General features: G+C 41.1%; 2 protein-coding genes across 8 annotated transcripts in view; one reads left to right on the top strand and one right to left on the bottom strand.

Annotated features, from left to right (window-relative positions):
- The window catches only part of FBXO16 (F-box protein 16), a 54,131-nt gene extending 34,229 nt beyond the window's left edge, over positions 1-19,902 (bottom strand). For 2 of the 4 annotated variants that reach the window (XM_081075779.1, XM_081075780.1), the window contains exons 1-3: positions 16,345-16,466; positions 12,306-12,441; positions 4,577-4,612 (exon numbers count right to left, since the gene is read on the bottom strand). In XM_081075779.1, coding sequence (XP_080931905.1) covers positions 4,577-4,612; positions 12,306-12,404 — 135 coding nt within the window. In that variant the 5' untranslated portion in view covers positions 12,405-12,441; positions 16,345-16,466. Of the gene's footprint in view, positions 1-4,576; positions 4,613-12,305; positions 12,442-16,344; positions 16,645-19,047 lie in introns of those variants that run through there. The other 2 variants (XM_081075777.1, XM_081075778.1) reach the window with 2 other exon arrangements.
- A 36-nt stretch (positions 19,903-19,938) lies between these two features.
- Positions 19,939-22,928, top strand: part of FZD3 (frizzled class receptor 3) — an 82,751-nt gene continuing 79,761 nt past the window's right edge. For all 4 annotated transcript variants that reach the window (XR_013995061.1, XR_013995062.1, XM_081075783.1 and 1 more), the window contains exon 1: positions 19,939-20,081. The gene's annotated coding sequence lies outside the window, so the exon portion shown is untranslated. The remainder of the gene's footprint in view (positions 20,082-22,928) is intronic.

Genomic DNA, 22,928 nt, shown 5'->3' on the forward strand with positions numbered 1-22,928 from the left:
ATCTCATTGTTTTAATTTGTATTTCTCTAATTTTAGTGAAATAAAGCATATTTTATATGTTTAGTGGCCATTTATATATTTTTGTATATTTCTCATTCTTCTTTTAGCCCATTATTCTGTACCAGCATTTGTATTTTTCTTATTGATTTGTAGGAGTTCTTTATAGATCCCAGATATTAATCTTTATTTACCATGCAATTTGCAAAACATTTTCCTGTTTCTCTTTTGAATTATAACTCTAATTATGGTTGTTTACAGCAAGTTAAAAGTAATGCCATCCACTTTTTTTCAAATTCTTATAATATTTACTATTATTTCTGTTAACAACATAGAAGCTGGAAAAAAGTCTGAGATGCTTTCTTTTCAACTAAAATACTTCTGCTGTTTTCTGTTGATTGGGAGTTAATTGTTTTTTCTAACAGGGATTGAAGGGCAGAAAAGATTTGAGAAATAAGGGATTAAGTAGTGGCATGGAACAGTAAAAGTAGCAGAACTTTTCGGTTCCCCTTATTTTGTTTGTTACTACACAGAACATCTGACAGGACCATGTACAAATATATGAAGAAAAATGACATTTTATGATCAAATATAAAATACTTTTGAATTGTCTATCATTGAATAAGTTTCATATTATACCTTACCTCACAATGCCTATGTTGTTTTTTGAAAATGACTTTACTTCTAATACTAGATTGAACTTTAAAACCAATATTTGATCCCAGCAATGAAAATCCCAAGAACGTTAAGTAGAAAAAATTGATACCCTATTTTTCCTTTCCTTTTTTTTTTTTTATGACAATGCATTTCTTATGTTATCAATCTTTTATGGTGTTTATAAAACTAATACTAAAACTAAAAAAATCTAAAATAGAGAGAGAAAATTAAATAAGGGTAAATTGGACTTAATTATGTGGCTTTTGTGGAAGTATACAAACTACTAGATGATCTAGTGAATTTAAGAAATAAGTTTGTTGTTGGGCAAAAGAGAAAAACCAGTGAATATCATCTATACATTTAGAAAATATTTATTAAATGCCTGGTAATATCAAGGAATGTGCAACAAGGAGCATGATAGAATCATGTCTGCTCTCCGTAAATTTGTTTATTGGAGAAAACAATTACTTATCTTTGCAAATATATGTTTCTATTAGTTATGGTAAAAGAAAAGAATAAACAAGATCTTTTAAAAAGTTTGAAGACCTTGAGTTTTATCTAGGGTGATATTTTACACTTTCATTGGGACATTCGACTATAGTCAAATGATATTTCCATGCCGCTGATTGCAGCGTTCACCTTTACCCCACGAGTTCCAGAAAGGAAGTTTAGTAGAGTAGATGTATATTTTCCTATATTTTTGCGTTTTTCAAGAATGACTGACAATAGGAAATTTTTATTACCTTAATCATTTATTTTAATAAAATGTAGCACCTTAACTGTATTTACTTAAAAATATAAATACTGTGATTATATTTTGTGAATTTTTGACACATTTTGGAGAAAAACACTTGAAACCAATTAATGCAATGAAAGGGTTTTAAAATATTTAACAACTGGCAATGCCACCAACCAATCAAAACAGACAGAAGCTGCTCAACCATATCAAATAATGGCTGAAAATCAGTCCTGGTTATATTAGTTTAGGGATTAAGTAATAAAAACCAGTTCTACAAATGGATGGTGGTAGCTGGTGGATAGCTGGTACAAAACAGTCATTCTAATAAGTCTCATTTTAAGTTGTTGGTAACAGATGCAAAATTAGTTTAAAAACATATAGACTATGAGAAACACTCAGCTGGATTTTAAGTTTTTGGTATTTTTTTAATTTCTTAATTTTTAGTAAATTTATTTTGTAAAGTTGTATTATTATTTTGAATAAGTAACACATTCACATGATTAGAAATATCAAAAGGTATGAAAGGCTATTCAGCTAAAAGAGTCTGTTCCCCGCTCTCCCAGACTCACTTCTCCTCCCTGGAGGAAACCAATGTTGCTTCTTTCTTTGTGAATCCTTCCAGAGATGTTATGTATGTGATTTAAAAAAAAAAAAAAAAAAAACTTAGGTTAATAAATATCCTTAGACTGAAGCTTGCAGACAACACGGAAAAGAACTGGTGGCCAACTAAGAAAACGAGAACGGTGCAATGGATTGAATGTTTATGTTTCCTCACCCCCAAATTCCTGCGCTGAAACCTAACCTGCAAGATGACAGTATTGGGAGGTGGGGCCTTTGGGAGGTGATTAGGTCATGAGGGTAGAGGCCTCATGAACGGGATGAGTGTCCTTATAAAAGAAACCCTAGAGAGATTCCTTACCCCTTCTGCCATGTGAGGTTGTAGTGAAAAGGCAGTCGTCTGTAAACCAGAAAATGGGATCTTACAAGACATGGAATTCGCTGGCACCTTGATCTTGGACTTCCTAGTCTCTAGAACTATGAGAAATAAATTTCTGTTGTTTATAAGCCCCCTGGTCTATGTATTTTGTTATAGCAGCCTGACTGGACTAAGACACTGAGGAAAATGAATTTCAGTAACTCCTAGGAACGGGCATTCTGTCTGCTGGTATATTCTGGGTCAAAGATACACCCTTAAGGATGAAGGCTTTGCCTGTATACTTTTAAAGATGGACTATTTCAAGTTTGTTACATATATCAAGAGTTAAAAAGAAAAAAAAATTAAGTATAGTTTCGTTTAAAGTAATCCTCATTTATTTAAAAAAAATGAGATATAATTCACATGCCATAAAATTCAACATTTTAAGAATAGAATTAGGTGGTTTTTAGTATATTCACAAGGTTACGTAGCCATCACTATCTAACTACAGAACATTTTCATTACCCCAAAAAGAAATCCTGTACTCATTACAGTCAATCCCTCTTCCTCTTGTCCTCCAGCCCCTAGAAATCACTAGTCTATTTTGTTTCAATGGGTTTGCCTATTCTGGACACCTCATATAAATGAAATTATAGAGTAAGTGGCCTCCGTGTCTGGTTTCTTTTACTTAGCATACTGTTTTCAATGTTCATCATGTTGTACCACGTATCAGTACTTTATTCCTTTTTGTTATCCTTATTTTTAAAAAATTTTGGTAAAATACATATAACATAAAATTTGCTATTTTAACCATTTTTCAGTGTAAAGTTTAGTGGCATTAAGTACATTCACGTTGTGCAACCACTACCACCATCCATTTGTAGAACTTTTATATCATCTCAAAGGAAAACTCTGTGCCCATTATATAATTTTAACTCCCCATCTTTTGGTAACCTCTCTTCTACTTTCTGTCTCTATGAATTTGATTACCCTAGGTACCTCATGTAAGTGGAATCATACAACAATATTTGTCCTTTGTGTTTGGCCTATTTCACTTAACATAATGCCTTCAAAGTTCACCCATGTTACAATTCTTGTATCAGAATTTCCTTCTTTTTTAAGGCTCAATGATATTCCATTGTATGGATATACCACATTTTGCTTATCCATTTATCAGTTGATGGATATTTGGGTGTATATACTTTTCGACAATTATGAATAATGCTGCTATGAACATTCGTGTACAAGTTTTTGCATGACTATGTTTTCAATTCTTCTGGGTGGTAGAGACTACAAGGTGGGGCTGTAGAGGTAATAAACATTGGTGAGTAATAAACATTGCCCAGAGATGGACACTTTGATTATGACCCAAGGATGGACAATGACCACTAGGAATCTGTGTCTCCTTTGAGGAAAGAATGAGAAAGTCTTCATTTGTATAAAGGATAGTTGTATCTTGTTAAATAAAAAACATAAAGTTGTTACTGTAACAACTTTAAATATGTAGAAGGGTGTATGTGGATACTAAGTAGCCAAATGAAAGAAATGTGCTGGTTACTAAGCCATTGTCTCTCAGATCTATACTCCCTTTCTGTATTCTGCTTGGTGAATATAGAAGTCTGGGGCTTTACAAACCGTATTTTTCCTTTGACAGCTGACTCTCTGTTAAACGCTGCCAACGGGGAGTGTAGCACTAGAGGAAAACTGAGGTAGAAGAGCCTTACTCTTTTGTTTCCTTGCTGTTCCTAGCAGTGTCACCCTAACTCTTCACTCTGGCAGTAGCTGTTGATTCCAGTGTCCAGTATTTTCCACACTCCCAGAACAATCACACTTCCTCAGACATATCAGAATCAGCTGGCTGTCATCTCTACTTTATTCCTCCGAAGTCTGGGCTGCCTACAGGACCGGTCCCAGCTCCACAAAGGCCTTTCTCTGAGCTCTTAAGGTATCAGTAAAACTGCAAGAAGCTATTTCCTGCAGTTCTATCTCTGTGGCACTTCTGTGTTTCCTTGTTATCTTTTCTGTTTTCCAGTATTTACTTAACCAGTTCTATTTATTAAATTTAAGCATATCTGTTAAAATAACTGGTATGATTTCTGTCTTTCTGACTGAATCCTAACTGATACGGAAAGTACCAGTCAAATTTCTCAGGTTATAAACAATCACTCATTACCTTATGTCCAAACTGAATTTGTTGGGCTCTATGAAGTAAGTATATTTCAAATGGTTACCCATAATATAGAAGTAAGTATATTTTAAATGGTTACCCATTTTCCAAGCAGAGCTCTTCTTTCTTCAAATACCTACAATAAATACAAAAGAATAGAATGATTACATATTTCATGGTTTAAAATACCCGTTACAAGAAAGACATCATTAAAGTATCAATCAATAAATATTAAATCTTTTCTTTGTTTCAACTGAGTATAAAAAGACAGATTTCATTCCTGAGAAGGTACTTTACTTATTTTTAACTTGGGCAAAGTATCTTTTTCTTCACTTTCTCCATGCAGAATAATTCATCTTAAAGAAGAAATAATTTTTTTGAAGGTGAGAAATAAGAAAAGAATGGAATTGTAAAGTAAAATCAATTTTAGAATTAGAAAAGAGATGAAAAAAACTGACAAAGAAAAAAAGGAAAAACGGAGATCCTCCCCCCAAATATTTCAATATCAATAGAATGACAACTTGTGAAATTTATGAATGAGCAGCTCTGTTTACTCAGTGTTTATCTGTGTAGTTTTGTTGTTCTGTACTATTTAGGACAGAAACCATGTCCTCAGCGGAGAGTGCAGTATATCACAAATACTCATGTTCGCTGGACTGAATGAATGTGGTTGTGACAATGAATATCCTTATGGATGTATCCGTACAATGTGAGTCATTTATATATTGGTGTAGAAGTGTTTTTCTGAGTATCAGTCATATGTGTTTTTCAATGAGTGAGGAAGGGAAAACTATTATCAGAATGTTGGGCAGAGGAGGGAGTTATGGAGAGAGGAAGCCAGAGAAAGTAATGAACAGATGTGACTATGTCTCTCACTCCCACACATACACCCTGTCAGCGTTCAGAATTGGAATCGATGTTTTTCCCTTCCTCTTAGCACCACCTAAATTCTCTAGCCCTGCAAGAACGTTCCTACTTGGAGAGTAGCTCTGATCTATTTCTTCCCTTTGTGTGGAGGAGGATGAAGAGCTGGTTTTATGCTTTTCTTCTTTTTCTAGACTCTCAGACTCTAGTTTTAAAGGGCTTATAAAATGAGGATTGAAATAATTGCTTCGACAACAACCTCAAGGCCAGTGAAATGGCAGTTTTGCTCCTGGCCAGCGAATCTCATACATCACAAGCAGATATTCTTTGCACATCAAAGAAGAAAAAGAATTCCCTTCTCTCCTTCCCCCCATTAACTGCAACCTGGACGATTAGGACCCTCAAATAACAGCAACATTTAAACTTAGAATTTCTAGATGAAATTGGAAGAGAACCAACAGAATATAGAAGATTCAAAAATCTGGATTCACATATTTCCTGAACTCTTCTCCTCTGTCTAACCAAATCCTATCAGTCATCAATCGCCCAACCCCAGCACGTTTCTGATGCCCAGGGATCTAGCTTCTCCCAATTCGTACTCCACTTACAGCCCAGGCCCCACTTGGGTTTGCTAAGGCTTTCTAGTTGTCCTGTTCATTTTAGCCCCCCATGTAGATTACAACCGCTTTCTCTCCACTCTCCACTGCTTCCATGGCAGCCCTCAATAAACACTTGCTGATTGAAAAACAGCAACAACAAAGCTTCAAAAGTCATAGAATTTTAGAGCTAAAAGAAATCCTAAAGATTTTTTTTTTTTTTGGCTCAGCTTCCTTATTTTAGAAAAGACAAGCAAAGACCCAAAGGGGTTACATTTATAGATTTACAACCATCACTGGTTCCAGACTGTGTGTTCAGCTCAACTGTGTACGTGGTTTCTCACTGGAACCATGATTTTGCCAGTCCTGACTTCCAGCCCTATGTTCTTAGTGGCCTGCTGCCCATGCTTTTGGCCTTACAGGGGAAGAAAAGGTTAGATCCCAAGACCACAACCTCCTTTCAAAAGGAGGACAGGAAGACCATCATGGTGGCCAACGACAATATGGAGCACTGCAAACAAAGGGGCACTGACTTGAAGGGGACAGGAGAAGCAGCAAGACGGTGGTGGGAAATGAGGAGGGTGGGAGGTCGGGGACTGTCATTCAGGCTAAAACAATAGTCTTCAGAGGGCCAATGACCAAGTCTAAGCAGGGTCAATGTGATAATGGAGAAAATAAAATGGAATAAAGATTGCTAAGAGAGTCACTTAAAACAGAGTCAGGAAGCTATTAGGGAAGTGGGGCCTATGAACATCTTGTGCCTCGGTTCTCAGAGCTGCGTTTACGTTGCTAAACCTGCTGCAAAACTCCCCTCAAGGCTGAGCCATACACATCCTGGAGCCACAGACATCCTGGAATAACAACTGCTACATGGACACGCAGGGACTTTACTTCCTTCCTTGTAGTTTTCACCTCTCTTATTTGCATATTGGAACTAACCAATCCCTGTTAACCTGGCCAGCAATCCTTCATGTGCTTGAAAGAATTACATTTTGTGGGTTTTGCCTTTATAAACCCTGCCTTTCCTTCCTCTCTCCAGAGCGCGGTTTGAGGTGCTACCTGAATCTTTGTCTCTTGGATTGCAATCCTTTTGCTCAAATAAATGTGTTTTGTTCGGGAGTGTTATTCAGGGTAAACCAACAGTCTTTTAAGGGCCAATGACCAAGTCTAAGCAAGGTGCAATTCTTTACCGAATGGCATCTAGACCCCAGTAGACACTGATGGGAGTGAAGAGGGAGGGGAGAAATACAAGAGGAACTTAGACCAGACAATTTGGGACAAATTATTTCATTGTCAGGTCCTCAGTTAGACTTAGAATCTTATATTCTCTGGTTTGGAGCAAATCTTCATTTCAAAGATTTGCAGTCATGTTCTTTATTTTAAATAGCTGGAAAACAAATATCGACTCAAAATGGAAATATTAAAATAGATCTTTCCTTGCAGAATGTTTATATCACAGTTTGCACCGAGCCTGCTGTTAAATCAAAATTCTGCATTGTTATTTTAGTCTGTTGGCACTGCGGTTACATATTCCACCACGTGACATCATTAAGGTGTAGGAATAATACATGTCGGGAGCTCCTACATTATGATTGATTGAGATAACTGGGTGCTTTTTCTCAGAAAGCCCACTTAACATGTACTGCACTACATCTGTGAACCACACTCGAAAAGAAATGTTGGCTACTTTTAATTCAAACACTAGATGGAAAATAAATACATGTACTTTAAAAAGATTCTTCTTCTCAAAATTCACAATGCCTGAATTGTTTTGAAATCGGTTACATTTGCCTATGTTGCTGCCTTTATTTTCTCGGCGTCTGAATTTGAATTTAATCTCTTTGCTTAAAGTCTGCTGTGAAGTTTAAAATCTTGTGACTCTTATTTGTCTGAAATAGTTATGTGTTTCACATTTTACTCTAGAATAGAAGACAGACAAAATTAAAAACAAACAAAAATAGGACCTCAAAATTATACCGATCATTGGTGACAAATGCCTTGTTTTAGAAGTGTCGAAAACCCCTTGAAATGAGTGCATGGGCACCTTCTGGCCAGCTGTATCCTTGTCGTCTACTTTTAATCCCTCTCATGGTCAGAATGTTAGATTTGGAAGGGACCTTCACGGTCATCTGACCCAAGCTATTCATTTTATAAGAGGATAGTAAAGCCTAGAGAAGGTAAGTGTCTTATTCCAGTCATGCGGGAAATTATTGGTACAGCTGATTTGGAACCAGAATGTGCAATTCCCAGAGTTCTTGTTCTTTATTTACTTGTATTTTTCTTTGTTTTAAAATTTGACATTTTATCACACTGTATAAAGTAAAAAAAAATGAGAGCACTTTTCTAACAGGATGACCTTCTCCAATGGCATCCAACATTAGTGATTTTCCTTGGGGGGAAGCCACTGTTCAGAGCTTGTTATGTACATACACAAACTCTATGTGTGTGTGTCTATTTACATGTATACACATACACATGTATATATACACATACACAGGATTTTGAAAAATGATTTTATTCCAAACTAGAACCTAACTAAACCAAAAATATATATTTTTTAATAAAATGGGAGATCTGAACAGCAAAATAAATATTATCTCTAGAAATTATCATTAAATTTGACAAAAGCTATTCAAAAATCAAGAGAAGATCATGTCATGCTTGCCATAGTACTCATACACTGCCCAGACCCCCCTCCAGGACTGAAGGATTTATTCATTCCCCACCTGTTGGGAGTGCTGCTGGCTATTAGCCACGAGCTCGAGAGATCTGCCTTGTCCATGATGCTGAAGGTGGCCACAGGGTCAGTGGAGGCCTTACTGAGACTGCATCACACCCAGCTTCTTCCTCTGCCCCAAACCTTCCCCCAACGCTCCCCTACTGGTGATGATCCCAGAGCCCCGCCCAATCAACACCCTACATGCCAACCTCAGAGTCTGCTTCTCTTGTAACCCAACCTGCAACAGGCCATTGGGCAATTAAGACACTTTTTTCTGCATAGCTCCTAAGTTGTTTAAGACTTCCAATTTTTCAAAGAAAAATTCTGAAAATCAAGGCATCCAATGAATTATGTATTTCAATTCAAGCCACTTTTTCACATGTGTGTAAAACCTTCACCATTCTATGGGAAAACAGATTTCAGAGCTAAACACTGAGGGTTTTGTGGGGGCGGGGTGGAAAGCAGAGAAGCTGTTATAGAAACTGTTGGAGAACTAAGAGCATTGCAAATAGATGATCAATATATATTTGTTGAGCTGAATAAAAGACTTTCAATAAACCTGAGTTATTTAGGACTAGATGAAGGTTGATTTCTCTTCCTCTTTCTGCCTTTCCTTGTTTCTCCTGGTCCCTCCTTTCTTTTCTATCTCACTCTTCTTTCCACGCTTCCTTTATCGTTTTCCTTTTTAGTCTCTCTCCCTTTTGTTTCTCATTATTCCTATTGCTACACTAGCTTCTTTGTCTACCTCCCCAAATTGCTCATGTTTCACATCAGAGGAGTAGAAATAAGAAAGTACTGAGCAGGAGGGGTCAGTATTGCTGCTTCGACTTTGCCAGAGTGTTGAGCATATCTGTTGGGTTCAGAGAGGAAGTCACATTCAGGCTAAGGAAGGAGGGACAAGAAGGTGAGAGTATATGGAGAAGATCCCAGGGAGTATAGCTGAACTCTGACTCCATGTCTGATGCCTCAGGAACCATACAAGGCACTGGTGACACAGAGAGAAAAGACAGACTCTCAACTCTTAACATATTAGAGTCAAGTGGGAAAGCCGATAAATGGTGATGAGAGGAAAGAAAAACAAGCAGGAAGAGGCTTCCTATTGAAATGACATTTGAGTTGACTCTGACAGGAGGCAAGAGGAGAGCATGTGCAAAGGTGTGGAGATGTGAGAGAGAATGGCTCTTCTGGGAGCCTGGACACAAGGTGAGAGGAAGCAGTGACAGAGGTTGGAACTAGGAGGCCGACTTAGGTCACCTCATGAAACGTCCTCAATGTTATGCATGGGGGGTTGGAATTCACCCTTTGGAGCAGGCCATTATGGGTTTTACATGATAGGATTAGATTGATATTTTAGAACGATCATTCTGGGACCAGAACAGAGAATGGGTTGGTAGGGATAGAGGCAGTGGAACCAGTTCGGGGGTTACTGCAATGCACCAGGCAAAGGGTTATGAGGGTACAAACTCAGAATGTGGAACTGGAGGTAGGTGCGTGAATGGAGATATAAACCTACCTGGATGAAGAGCTCTAGGAGGAGACTCCTAAAACTTTGGATTAGAAGTGGAAGTGAGAGGAGCTGATAGACACTCCTCCCTGGGCCTCTCACACTTCTAAATGTCTTGGAATACTAACAACACAAGGCCCTGACTGCTCTTTTCTTGGGCCATTTCTCCAAGTTGTTTATAGCAAGGCCACCTTGAGCCACGAGGTACCGTCTCCTTTTGGGACTAAGAGCAAGTTTGCTTACTGCTTACTGTAATAACAATGGATTCTCTGGGCTCATAGTTCCTCAGCTGTGATGCACGCCCATGTATGTAGCTGGGCCCTCTGCATCATTCCTGTGGGACAAAGTGGGAAAGGAGAACCTGTAGTCACACAGCAGCCTAGCCGTCCGTCCCCTCCAGTCTTTCCTTAGGGAAAGATGACCCTGCAGAATTGTCCCTCATTGGGGTTGAGTTTATGTTATCCTAAGTCTCCATGTTTGGTCCTTGTAAACAGGGTCTGCAGTCAAAGATGAGTAAGTTTCCTCATGGGAGGGACGACTTAAGCCAGACGGGACCCCCTTAGGACCCCCATGAGTTAGCATAATAAAGTTAGGAGGTAGTTGTACCCCGCCTCTACTTCTTTCTGAGATGCTGCTGATGCATGCCTCAACTATTGTCCTGCACCCTCCAGTGTAAAGGACCCACTGGAGCGATAAGATCTCACTCTTGCTGCTTGGCTCATGGGAGAGTTTCACCTTGTGAGACTTACTCCCCCAGGGATTGTGTACACTGCACCTTGGTCACTTGGAGATGGTGTGCATCGGTTGCTATGGGACAATTATGGGAATTGGAAAAATGTTTGTCATGTGGTGTAAGAGTTTCACAGACCCTGCCCCGATCATGTGATTTCTATTGTAAAAAATCAATAAATACTGATAGTGACCCAATACGGGGCTCCAGTCTCTTGAGGCTGCGAGTCCCTTGGTCCTCTGTGATTTAACTGTATTTGAGTCTCTGTCTCTTTATTATAATTTAACCCTTGCTGCCTCCCTCGCCTTCCCACGGCTTGTGTTGTGCAGGTCGCAACAAGAACCAACGCAAACATGAAGCTCAGGCTGCTTGCTACACTGTGAGTAATCAAGTGCTTTATCTTTGACCCAAGAATCTTGTGTCTTTTATGGTGAAACTATAGGGTCTTCTAGGCCAAAAGTCACAGGCTAGGTTACGGACTTGGAAATTGGGGAAAACCAAACTCAGACCTAACAGGAAGAAGGAAGATTTCTGGCTTGCGTGATTTGGCGTAAAGTGGTGTCTTTCACCGAGGGAAAGAACTGGTGTGTATGAGCAAGATAATGAGGTCAGTTTTATTGATGTTGATTGCATTTTACTGCCAACCAGATGTGGTCCTTATAATAGGTACAGTTGACCCTTGAACAATGAAGGGGGTCAAGGCACTGACCCCCCACGCAGTCAAAAACCCATGTATAAATGCAGTTCAAAACTTGTGTTGTTCAAGGATCAACTGTACCGATAACAGCTCACAGAGCTGCTGGTAAATTCTGCCCCTAACTAAAGCGGGAACAGAAATCCCCAGAGACGCCAATCTCACATCCCAGCATGATATTCAGCTCTGCTTCCTTGCAATCCTTTTTCTACTAGTGCCTCCCCAGAATGCAGATGGGAAATAAACTTCTTAAGAGAACCTGAGTCATGTGAGTAATCAGATAAGATTATTCATGTTATTTATTTGGTTAAAAAATGTGCAGCATTAGCCAGTAACTGCCACGCTAGGAAGGAAATCTGTTTTTTTGGAAACTGCTCAATGATTATTACCCTCTTCTCTCTCATTCCTGGTAGTTCCAGCAGAGAACCATTGGTGGAAGAAAAAAGGCATTTGAGGTAAGAGAGAGGAGGAATGGCAGTGGAGGAAAGAACGAATCTAAGACATTTTCATCACAGGTAGGAATTCTCTGTCTATTGCCAGCCTTGCCCATATAGCAATGGCTCAATACAAGTTTTTGGAAGAAAAAAAAAACTTCATTTTTTTTCATCCATTACACAATCCTAAACAACTTATGTTCATATTTTTGACAACTAAAATTTTAATACTTTTATTTTTTCCTTTAAGGCATGGATGCAACTGATAAAACAGCTCTGGTCACTTACTTGGTCATTCAAAAGCTGATGGTTTAGGGGTGTCCAGGTGCTCATTTTTGTCTGCATTTTTGGACCATCCGTGCTTTTTGGAGGTGCAAATGCCATCATGAAATAACTGGGTATTCTTCCATAAGAAAAACTATACCTGTCAGAAGAAATGAATAACATAATCTTTAGAATATTAAAAATACTAATACCACACCATCTTTTAGATTTTGAGAGAGGATACTGGGGGGGAACATTTATTGGAAACACTTTATATGTCAGGCACTTTATATGTATGCTCGATTGAAACTCATAATAATCTGGTGAGATGGTAGGTTTTAGCTCATTTATAGGTGAGGAAAATGAAGCTCATTGAAGTTTCATGCCCTGCCCAAGGTTATATAGACAGTAAGTGGTGGAACTGGAAATCAGACCCAGGTCTGTTTAACTCTACCTTATTTTCACTGGACCACAGAGAGCAATTCAGAATCACTCCTAGCTAAGAACATACGATATTGGCTAGAAATAAGTATTTTAATTCATAAAATCATAGTGCAATATAAAACCCTCCATTCTCGTCCCTTGTGACTTTCTTCCTCCCCTCGTAACTTTCTGACATCTAAGTAGCAAGGGTTCTAGCTTGATACCATATTTAAATAGTAGAATGATGTAATGTACAAAGCCAAACCTTTAGAAACGGACAGAATTGATTTTATTGCAAAAAATGTGCTATTTTCAGATGCCCAGTATATGTCTGCTTTTGTTTGATTAAAGCACTATAATTTCCATGAGAAATTACTTTTCTCTCAATGTTTAGCATTTTCTGGGGTGGTTAATCAAGATGGCCTCACCTTCCCTGGACAAGAGGTGGTCATAGACTGAGCGAGGCCAGCTGGACGGACACTGGCTTATCCTTACCTTACAGCGATGGTGGTCATACAAAGTAGCACTGGTGTCCTGTTAAGTTGTTCCTGCTGCCTCACCCTTCAGAAGCCTGTTGTCCTTTCTTGTCCATTTGGTGAGCCTCCTGATATCCTTGCAATAAAGTTCCTCTTTTGCTTACATTAGCTATAATCTGTTTGTATTGTTTACAACTTTTTTTTTTTACCTCATACATGTTTGGTCCTGGCTCTAAAACTTAGTATTAATAGCTGTATAATTTTTAGCAAGTTATTGAATCTATCTGAGCTTCAGTTTCCTCATTTGTAAAATAAGAATGTCTATATCTACCCTTCACTGTTGCTGTGAAGATCAGAGAATAAGGGTCCCGCAGACTGCCTGACAGATAGGTGGCCTCAATAAGTAGCAACTTCCTTGCAGCCTTTCTTAGAACTTCCAATCATTCACAGAGTGCTTCAATGCCTGCCCTTTAGAGGGCCATAACACGATATTTTAAGATGGAAGACACTGCAAACAGATTGACTGTGGCTTCCGTATATACTCTCAGTGTTTCTGCCTTCCTCTCTGCAGGTGGGTTTCAAATTGGAAGGCAGTGGTGATGCCTGAGGGGACCTGCCTGGTTTATTGGTTCTAAAAATTACTCTACAGCAGCAAATATTGGACAATTAAAAAAACACACACATTAGTTTTTAGCGGATATGGGATTCCCCCAAACACTAGATCTGAAAACTTTGAGGCTTTCACTTGACATGTAATAGTCTCTCTCGGGTTTGAGTTATAGCGGAAGATACAGCCAATGTTTTAAAACCTCAGTGACATCACCAGACAATATCTTCTCGCAGTTGCCCGTTGCCACCATACCACTGGAATAAACGGGGCTCAGATCAGCCCTCACGTTCTTCTCAGCCCCCTAACAGCTAAATATGGAAGTCACACATGTTTAGCTAAGTTGCAAAAGGCATAAGAAATGGTTGCATTACATATTATTAATTGGCAGCTATAAAAGTACATGTGAGCCGGCAAATTATAGATGCAAAGCATGATCACTGAGTCTAGATCTGCCCAGTTAAAAATTACACATTTCTTTTTGTTGTTGTTATTCATTTACATTTTGACCTTTCTTCTCATTGATCCAGTTGTTTTTCATCTTTTTACAAGGGCCAAACAACTCTTTGAGAATGTGATGAAAGCTCTGAATCTCCTCCCTAGAAAAATGCACATGAATATAAAATGTTGCTTATCCAAGGTTAAAAACTCCTGCTGTAAGCTGAGAAACTCTCTTCTCAGTTTGTGTAGGAAACAAGCTAGGCAAAATTTTTGAATTAGGACAAAGGAGCTTTTCTAGGGCCTCCCCAAGGACCTGCACTGGTTGTTTCACTTTTTTTCTGGTTCCTCAGAGCTGGAAATTTTTTGAATTAGGCTATCTTCAAATGAAGTTGAGGAAAGTTTTGTTTTCAGGACATGAGCCTAGTCAGGAGGAAGAGCCCTCTTGGAGAACCATCCTGCTGAAGCACGCACATGGGGTATCCTGCCCTGTCTTTTGTCATTCTTTTACCATTTTTTTCCTTCCAGAAGATGGGCAGTGTGCATATCCACACACACACACATGTCCACGGTATAGACCACTCAGGACTATCTTAAAGACAGACTCTTTTATATAACATACACAAAAAGAATTGCCCCCACTCCATCAATAAGACGAAGGAAGTTGTCTTCCTCTCCTTCCACATGTAAAGCTTGCGGTTGCTTTTTTGTGACCTCTTTTCTCCTTAATGGTTGTTCCTGACTGTTCATCTTTACTATTTCTTTGGATAAAAAGGAAGAAGGAAGGCCTAGGACCCTAACCCCCAAAGTATGGTTCTAGTTCCATGTTTAACAGGAAGGATGGGTCCTGTGATAAAGTTCCAGAGGCCACACATCTCCAATTCCATCTTTACATTCTCACCATTATTCAACTTTAATAAGGACAGGTCTCTGCTTTAATGGAGTTTACAGTCTACTGTTACAGAGGTTGTTTTTTTAACAAATAAAATTATATATAAAATTGTGTGCAGAGTGATGTTTTGATATATGTATACATTGTGAAATGATTACCACAAACTATTTAACATATCCATCACCCCCTATACTTACCACTTGTGTGTCTGGTTAGAACACCTGAGATTTACTCTCAACAAATTTCAAGTATATATTAATAGTCACCATGCTGTACATTAGCTTTCTAGAACTTATTCATCTTATAACTGAACGTCTGTACCCTGTCACCAATATCTCCCCTTTTGACCCAGCCCCCCAGCCTCTGGTAACCACCATTCTCCTTAAGAAGGTATTTATTAAAGGACCAGTTGATCATGTCACTTTTCAGCTCAAAAACCTTCAGAGGCTCCCTAATGGCTACCAAATATCCAGACTCCTTCGCATGCATGTCTAGGTCCACTATGAATTTATTTCAATCTACCTCTTCAGCTTCATCTGCCTGTCTCTCCCTTTATGCACAATATGCCCAGACACACTGAACTTTCCAACACACAGAGAAAATAATACAAAACTCTGTTTCTTTGCTTATGTAGTTTTCTGACGTTGCTCACCTGAATCCTAATCTCATAGTACATAATACCGGGTAGGTACTCAGTTGGTTTTGTTAAACCAACTGAATGAATGAATTCGACAGTGGAGGGGGGACCGTTTAATGATAAAAACTAGTGAAAATGTAGGGTGAAACTCAACATTATGAATTGAGTACTTGGATTATACTAAGGACTATCGGGTTTTCATTTGAAGTTTACAGAGCAGAATAGGATTGAGTTTCTCTGCTAACAGACAACTCACCCACTGAAAACTGCAGCATCATTAAAGAAGGGAACCTCAGCTATGATCAAGTAAGTATCAGGCAATTATGGTTAGATTTAAATACGAATTGATCTTACAGTCAACTAGTTGAAAGCAAAAACTATAATAAAAGAACTAGTGCTTGATAGGTACAGAAATAATTATCTGTTAGTTAATTGCATAACTATTTAGCACCTGGTAGTTTAACTGCAGCTAAAACGGAGCAAAATGTGATCTCCAGGAGCACTGGCAAGGCTTGTGAGAGGCCCAAGAGGATCTGAGAGTGGAACTCTCAAAAGTCTCCCTCTTTTTCATGCACTACCCACTGTCTCACCTCTTTCAGCTCGTCTCCCTCTTCAAGCCTCAAGCGCTGGTGTTGCCATAGTTGCTTTTTCTTTGACTGTGCCCAGCCCCCATCCTCCTAGTTTCCAGTAGTCCAATCACCATCTACAAATCCTTTCGCTGAGATCCGGGGTCTCTTAGGCAACAATGTGTGGTCTCTTGATTGGCCAGGAGAACGAGAAGGGCTGGCTTCAAAATTGGGCACACGGATAAAATGAAAAAGTGTGAGAGCCAATGGGAGGAAGGAGCTGCAATCTCCCAATATAATGCTGGAATGAAGATACATCCAATCCTGAAACAAGCAACATTGAAAGCCCTCATTCAAGATATATTTGTGTTCCAAATCAGGCTAACCTACTGAGCATGCCCAATTATATTGCTCTGGTCCGAAAGCTCCGAAACGGAAACTCCACTTTTCCAGGTTTTAAGAGTGGCCAACAGGTAAAAGACGGAATTCGCCACTAATTCAGTGCAAGAATAGCAAGCACCTGCAACTGGGAGTGGAAGGACGTGGGAAAATTGCCCAACACACAAACTCACAAATGCTTCCACGTGAATTTTAATTTATTGGATTAAGGAATTCAGGCTGACAGATACACCGTGAAACCAGCAGATGGCATGCCTTAATAAGAATAACTCCAAATGTGGGAAATTTTACAATTTAAATTTAATTTAAATATATTTATTGAACCCCCACCCCTCAGGTAATAAAGGATGGAGTGAGAATACAAGGATAAAAAAAATCTAATGAGGAAGACTGGAAAATACAATGTATAAATAACTAATGTAAGGCCCAGAGTGACAACTGCTGTGATAGAACTATAAACAAGTGCTGAAGAATAACCAAAAATTCAAAATTCCAGTCAGGGCTTCTTTGGTAAATGTAAAGCAGTTCATGTAAGCAGCCGCTAACAACAAAAAAAAACCACAAAACAACATTCCTCCCCGCCCCAAATACTTTCCTCACTAAAATAGATATGAATATACTCTCCTCCCAATTAAACAGATATAAACTCTGTTGTTTGTATTGTGTTTCATAGATTTGAAATAGGCAGCATTTATATATCTCCAATTTAAAAAGAAAAAGAAATGTGAAGCTCATTGAGATTGTCGATTTCCTTGAGTTAACAAAGGATCTGTAAGGGGCCAAACTGAAATTGGAACCTGGGTTGTCCAATTCCAGCCTAGTGGTTTTTCCACATGACCAGGTTGTATGTAAATGAACAAACAAAGGCTGTGGTGGTGGTGGTGGGGGGGTGGCCTGGAGGAGGTATGTAGATGCAATACTAAATTACCAGTTAACATTTATGGTTTCAAAACGGGTTCATCCAGAAAGAGACCAGTTTTAACAACATGCTGAAAGAGTGCTGTGTCTCTCTGTGAAGTTCCGCTCATTAAAGCCTTTTCTATTGGTGGTTACAGCACGGAATGAAAGAGATGGGATAAAAGAGAGCATCGCACTTTATCCCTGTTGGATTTAAATATTTTTATTCCTGAAGATAAGGTCCCTTTTGTCTATCCTCTCCACCAGCACCCTGCGAGCCTCCTCTTGTCCAGCACCTCATGAGTTTGATTGCTGACCCCCACCCCATTATCCCCCAGTCTGAATGACACCATTCAAGCTGTGTTCATAATAGTGAGCACACCAGCTCGATGGCCACGATATTTCAACGTGACTTTTAAATGAAACATTTCAAACATAAAGAGAAGTGTAGAGGTTGGCATAAGAAAAACGCTTGTATCCCCACTGAGTTTTTTTAAAAAAATTAACACTTTTGTTTCATCTGTGTGATTACTAGTTGAAGCCCCTTTTGTACACTTCCCAGATCTCATTCCCCTCCCTGCTTGTCTAGAGGCAACCACTGTCATGAAATTGGTGTTTAACCTACTTGTCCATGTTTTATGCTTACTATATGTACATGTTTGACCTCACAAACAATATAGCTAGGTGTTCTTAAAGAGGTATAACAATTTACATATGTTGTAGTTTGCTTTCTTCACTCAATGATTTATTTCTGAGATTTAATCATGTTGCTACATCTGTGATTTCTACATCATTCCCACCTCCCCATGTGAACTCTATGTCCTATCCCTGACAGTTTTCACAGGATGCTGTGTAAATTGCATATGAGTGTATTTAGCAGCAGATCTCTAGAGGTTCCAGAAGTACAAAGAATCTGGGTATACAGAGGGTGCCAAACACATGTATACCTATTTTAAGAAAGGAAAAAAAAAACCTGTATTAAAATGGTAATACTCAATATATACTGATAACAAAAGATGAATACAATTCATGTGTATGCATTTTTTTTGGCACCCCGGTATATAAAGCAGGCACATAGTTTTTCACATACAACACTTTCCTCCTCACTCATCCTCAATAAAGGCAGTATTGGCTCCACAGGACACACTGGGTTGCTTAGAATCAGCCTAAGGATCAACATGACTTTAAAAAACAAAAACGGTACGGCACAAGTATTTCTTAGGAAAATTTAAAATGTCACTTTAGATCTCATTTATTATGCCTTTCCCCATAGCTCACCTTCTGATGTTAAACTATACTTATGGCTGTCTACGCGTAATACTCAATATTTAACATTTATTGAGCACCTTTTAAAAACCGTGGTAAAATATGGAACATAACAATTTACTCTCTTTACCATTTTTAGGTGTACAGTCGAGTAGCGTTAAATACCTTCACGTTGTTGTGCAACGGGATCAATATTACTTGAAGTCCTGTTTGTTACCAACCGAACAAAATGATGCCACTGCTGACGTGTCGGCTGAAAAGGGACAAAAAGGAAGAGAAAGAAAGGTAGGTAAAACAGGGCGGTGAAAAAGAACAGCTGTGGCCTTGGATGAATCTAGCCTGCCATGAAAACGCTGCATGGCGTTGGGCGAGTCATTTAATCTTCCTAGGCGTTCTTTTCCTCGTCTGAAAAACGAGAGGTTGGATTTAGATGGTCTCTAAGAATGTTTTCAGCCCTAAAATTGTTTGTATAGAAAAGGAAGGGAAACATGTCCTTAAAAAGATGGGGAACGCCACGGATACCCAACCGTAAGTTCCCCTGTTCATCAAGGTCTTGGGAAAGAGGACATCAACTGTTCTTGGGCAGGTATCCTGTCTGCTTTGTTGTTACAGCGTGGGCCTCTGAAATAGGCCAGTTTCCTACTTCTACTTGCACCCCAGCATTGGGTGACCAGCCTCTTGACCGCCTCCAGTGCCTGGGTCCCGAGGTGGGCACCCTTGTTCTCAGAACAGGTTTTGGCGGTTTTGCAGTTATAGCATCATAGGCTGGAGGGATGAGAATCGCCCCGCTGTCTCAGGACGGGGGGTTGAAAAGGCTTTACAAACAGTGCTGAGCACGTTTAAGAACAACGCGTTTCCAGAGCTGGGAATGACTGACTCCACTGGGGCAGGACAGTGCAAGCCGCCTCGCAAAAAAGCGAGGCAGAGAACAACGAAGCGCTCCGAGGGACCCCGCGCAGCCGGGCTCAAAATGGGAGCGCTCCGCCGAGCCTGCGCAGCGCGCCTGCGCCGTGCGTACGCGCTCGCGCGCGCGCGCGCTCCGTCGTTGCCCGGGCCGCGCGCCTCGGCGCTCGGGAAGGCTCGCGGTCGCTCCGAGGCGCGCGCGCCGGCGGTCCTCGCTCCCACCGTTTACCTGAGGGACCCGCGGCGGTCCCCGGCCGGCGCGGCAGCCCCCTGGGAGCCGGGTCCGACGGTGTGAGGTGAGCACGAAGGCGTGCGGTCTCCCGGCCGGGTGAGCGGGCAGAGGGCGCGGGGAGTGTGGGGAACGTGGAGGCGCCGCGGCGGCCGGCTCCTCTGCCTCACCCAGTGCTGAGGAGCCACCAGCAGCCCCGGCACCTCCTCCTCAGGGATCGCTATTCTCGTCGCGGCCAAAACAAAAGCTCTCGGCGCCGGGCTGTGGCGGGGGTGTCGGAGGGGCTCCTCGGGATCGACCGCGGGCGGCGGGGGTGCGGAGGAGCTGAATTGGGGGCTGAGGTGGGCAGATGCCCGGGGACATGGTTAACCCCGTGTGTCCTCGGCTCGCGCGGGGCAACCTGTGCGAGTGCGGGTCGCGGCTCCCTGTCCCCGCCCCCGGCCCGAGCCCTTCTCCGGGGAACGTGCGGCGCGTCCTCCGCCGGGCGCGCTGCCTCGGTCGGCGCCGCGGGGGCGTGGGGCCGTGGGGCGCGGGGCCGTGGGGCGCTCCCCGCCGGCCGGGAGCGTGGGTGGGGGACGCGGCTGCCAGCCCGGGAGGACAATGCGCCGGGGCTCCAGCGCCCCCGGGCCCGCGGGGCAGGCCCGAGCGCCGCGCTGGGGTTTCCACCTGCCGGGACGTCGTGGTCGCCTGTGGCAGACCCCTCACTGGCAGAGCCCGAAAGTTGTCCCCGCCATCCCGTCAGTTTGCAAAGTCGGCTGTGCCTCCCACGCGCTGCCCCGGCGGGCGGCCCCCTTCTCGGCTGCGTGGGCCACGGGTGTTGCCGGGTCGTTAGGACACGGCCTCTGGAACCCGGGGGCTGGGAACCAGGGGTCGGGACGTCTCGCAGGCTTTCTGGGGGCTTTTCACCTCTCCCGGATCCGGGAGGTAGGAGCCGCCTCTGTTGGGGAAAGAGAGCCTTTTTTTCTTTTCTTTTCTTTTCTTTTTTTCTTCCCCCCGCTCCCCCCCCCCCCAGAACAAAGGCGCGTGGCATTAATTTAGGCATAGGAGTGGACTCGAAGTGGAAGACTATCTGCCCTGTAAAAGCGGTGCAGTGCATTTCGGTTGCCTTCCGACTTGAAGGCAGATCGCAGCCGGCGGAGCAGACCGGCGGCTCGGGGAATGACTGCTCCGTCCAAGGGTTCAGACAAGGTCTTGTTTTAGAGCAGCGGCGTCGGTAGACCCGTAATGTTCGCTTATGCGAAATGGGCTGCTTTGCAAAGCCCAGGAAACAAAGAGCTGCTCACACGGGGTGACACTGGGGACGTCACCTCCCTCCTGTGCTGACGGTCTAAGGAGTAGGCGACTACTTAGTGCTCGTACTAAGAAGCAGTGGCTCCTCGAGACCACGCTCTCCACCCATGCTTTTAAGCAAATCAATACTATCTTGTTCCTCCAGGGGGGGAAAAAAAACACATTTACTTGAACTACCAAAACACAACATAAAGGTAAAAAGATTCAGAGTTAGGGAAAGGAGTGTGAAGGTGTTAAACGCCTAATTGGGTGGGCTCTGAAGGATAGAGCTGAAGGTAAAATGTAATGAAGACGCTGCCCTGCTCTGACCATGCTACCTTTTAGTTAGTGAATAACAGGCCTCCTCTACCCACCAAATGCGTCGGAACTATCGGCCAAAGGAATAAAGCCTACCATCCTCCCTTCTCTTTCCTCCTCCTCCTTTTCCCTCAGTCACTACTTATGTTCCTAAACTTAATCGGTGTCCCATTAACAGAAGGAGAAGAAAAGACTATAAACTCTCCAGTTCGTTTCCTCCTCTCAGCTACTGACTTCACTTAAGCTTTATTTTGTGCTTTGAACATGTAGGTGGGTTTTTCTTGGGAATTCCATGATGTTTGAAGTAGGGAGGGTTGAGGGGAATTTAATAGTAAAGTGCACATTCTTTCTTTGTATAGTACAATGTGGAAGCTTTATCATTGGGTAAGGAGATAGGAGTTTTTAACTCACAATAAGTCCTCTGTTTCTCACTTGACAGGAGAAAATATCTCTACCCAACTTAAATTTCGTATTTGTTAGTAAAACTGTAAGATTTTATACTCACAACTTATTCTGAGCATATTAGTTTGTTGATGTTAGACTGCTCTTGATTTTATTTTCTTTAGGAGAGAGGTGGTAGGAAACAGCTCCTACCGCACGCATCTTTCTTTGCCTTCTTTCACAGAAGAGAGTGATGTTGGCATCAAGGTTTTTTTTAATCCCTAAAACAATAGAATTATAGCTGCTTAAAGCTGCATCTGCCCACAATAAAAGTAATAACGCAAACAAAAAGAATGGTTTGGAAAATACGTACTGGAGAAATTATTTAGTATAGATTTGGGAAAAGATGTGCTACAGGGTTTGGGGAGAGAAAGGAAAGCTTTTCCAATAGTGGCATTTCCATAAATGTTTGAAAAGTAACAAGTCTTTACTGGCTAAGAAGGAGTTTTAACTGTGTCAAAAATGACTTCTTTGTACTTTCCAGTTCATTATGCTGAGAAGTATTGACAGTTTTGTTGGATCCAAGGAGTGCATTGCAAATGAAGTTTGAGATGAATATAAGTAGGCTAGTGGGCTTTAAAAAAAAAAAAACACCCCAATACTGGTCCCCAAATTTTATTTTACTGAAATAATTTTATAGTCAAAACTTCCAAACCTTAAACCTTTCTAAGGGAAAAAATCAGGGGCTTGATATTAGAGAAATTTCTGATGAACAGATTTTAGTTGGAAAGGGAAGCTGGGTTGGAATTTCAGCCTGATTTTTTGTAGTCTAGAATCTTGCCATCTTTTAACTTTCCAGCGTTGGTTTCAGATTAGTTTTAAAAGATCTGCTTTCTTTAGTCTTAAAAGTAATTTATAATTTGTAAAATGGACTGGATTTTGATGT

The sequence above is a fragment of the Rhinolophus hipposideros genome (assembly GCF_964194185.1).
Source record: "Rhinolophus hipposideros genome assembly, chromosome: 16".
Lineage (NCBI taxonomy): Eukaryota > Metazoa > Chordata > Mammalia > Chiroptera > Rhinolophidae > Rhinolophus > Rhinolophus hipposideros.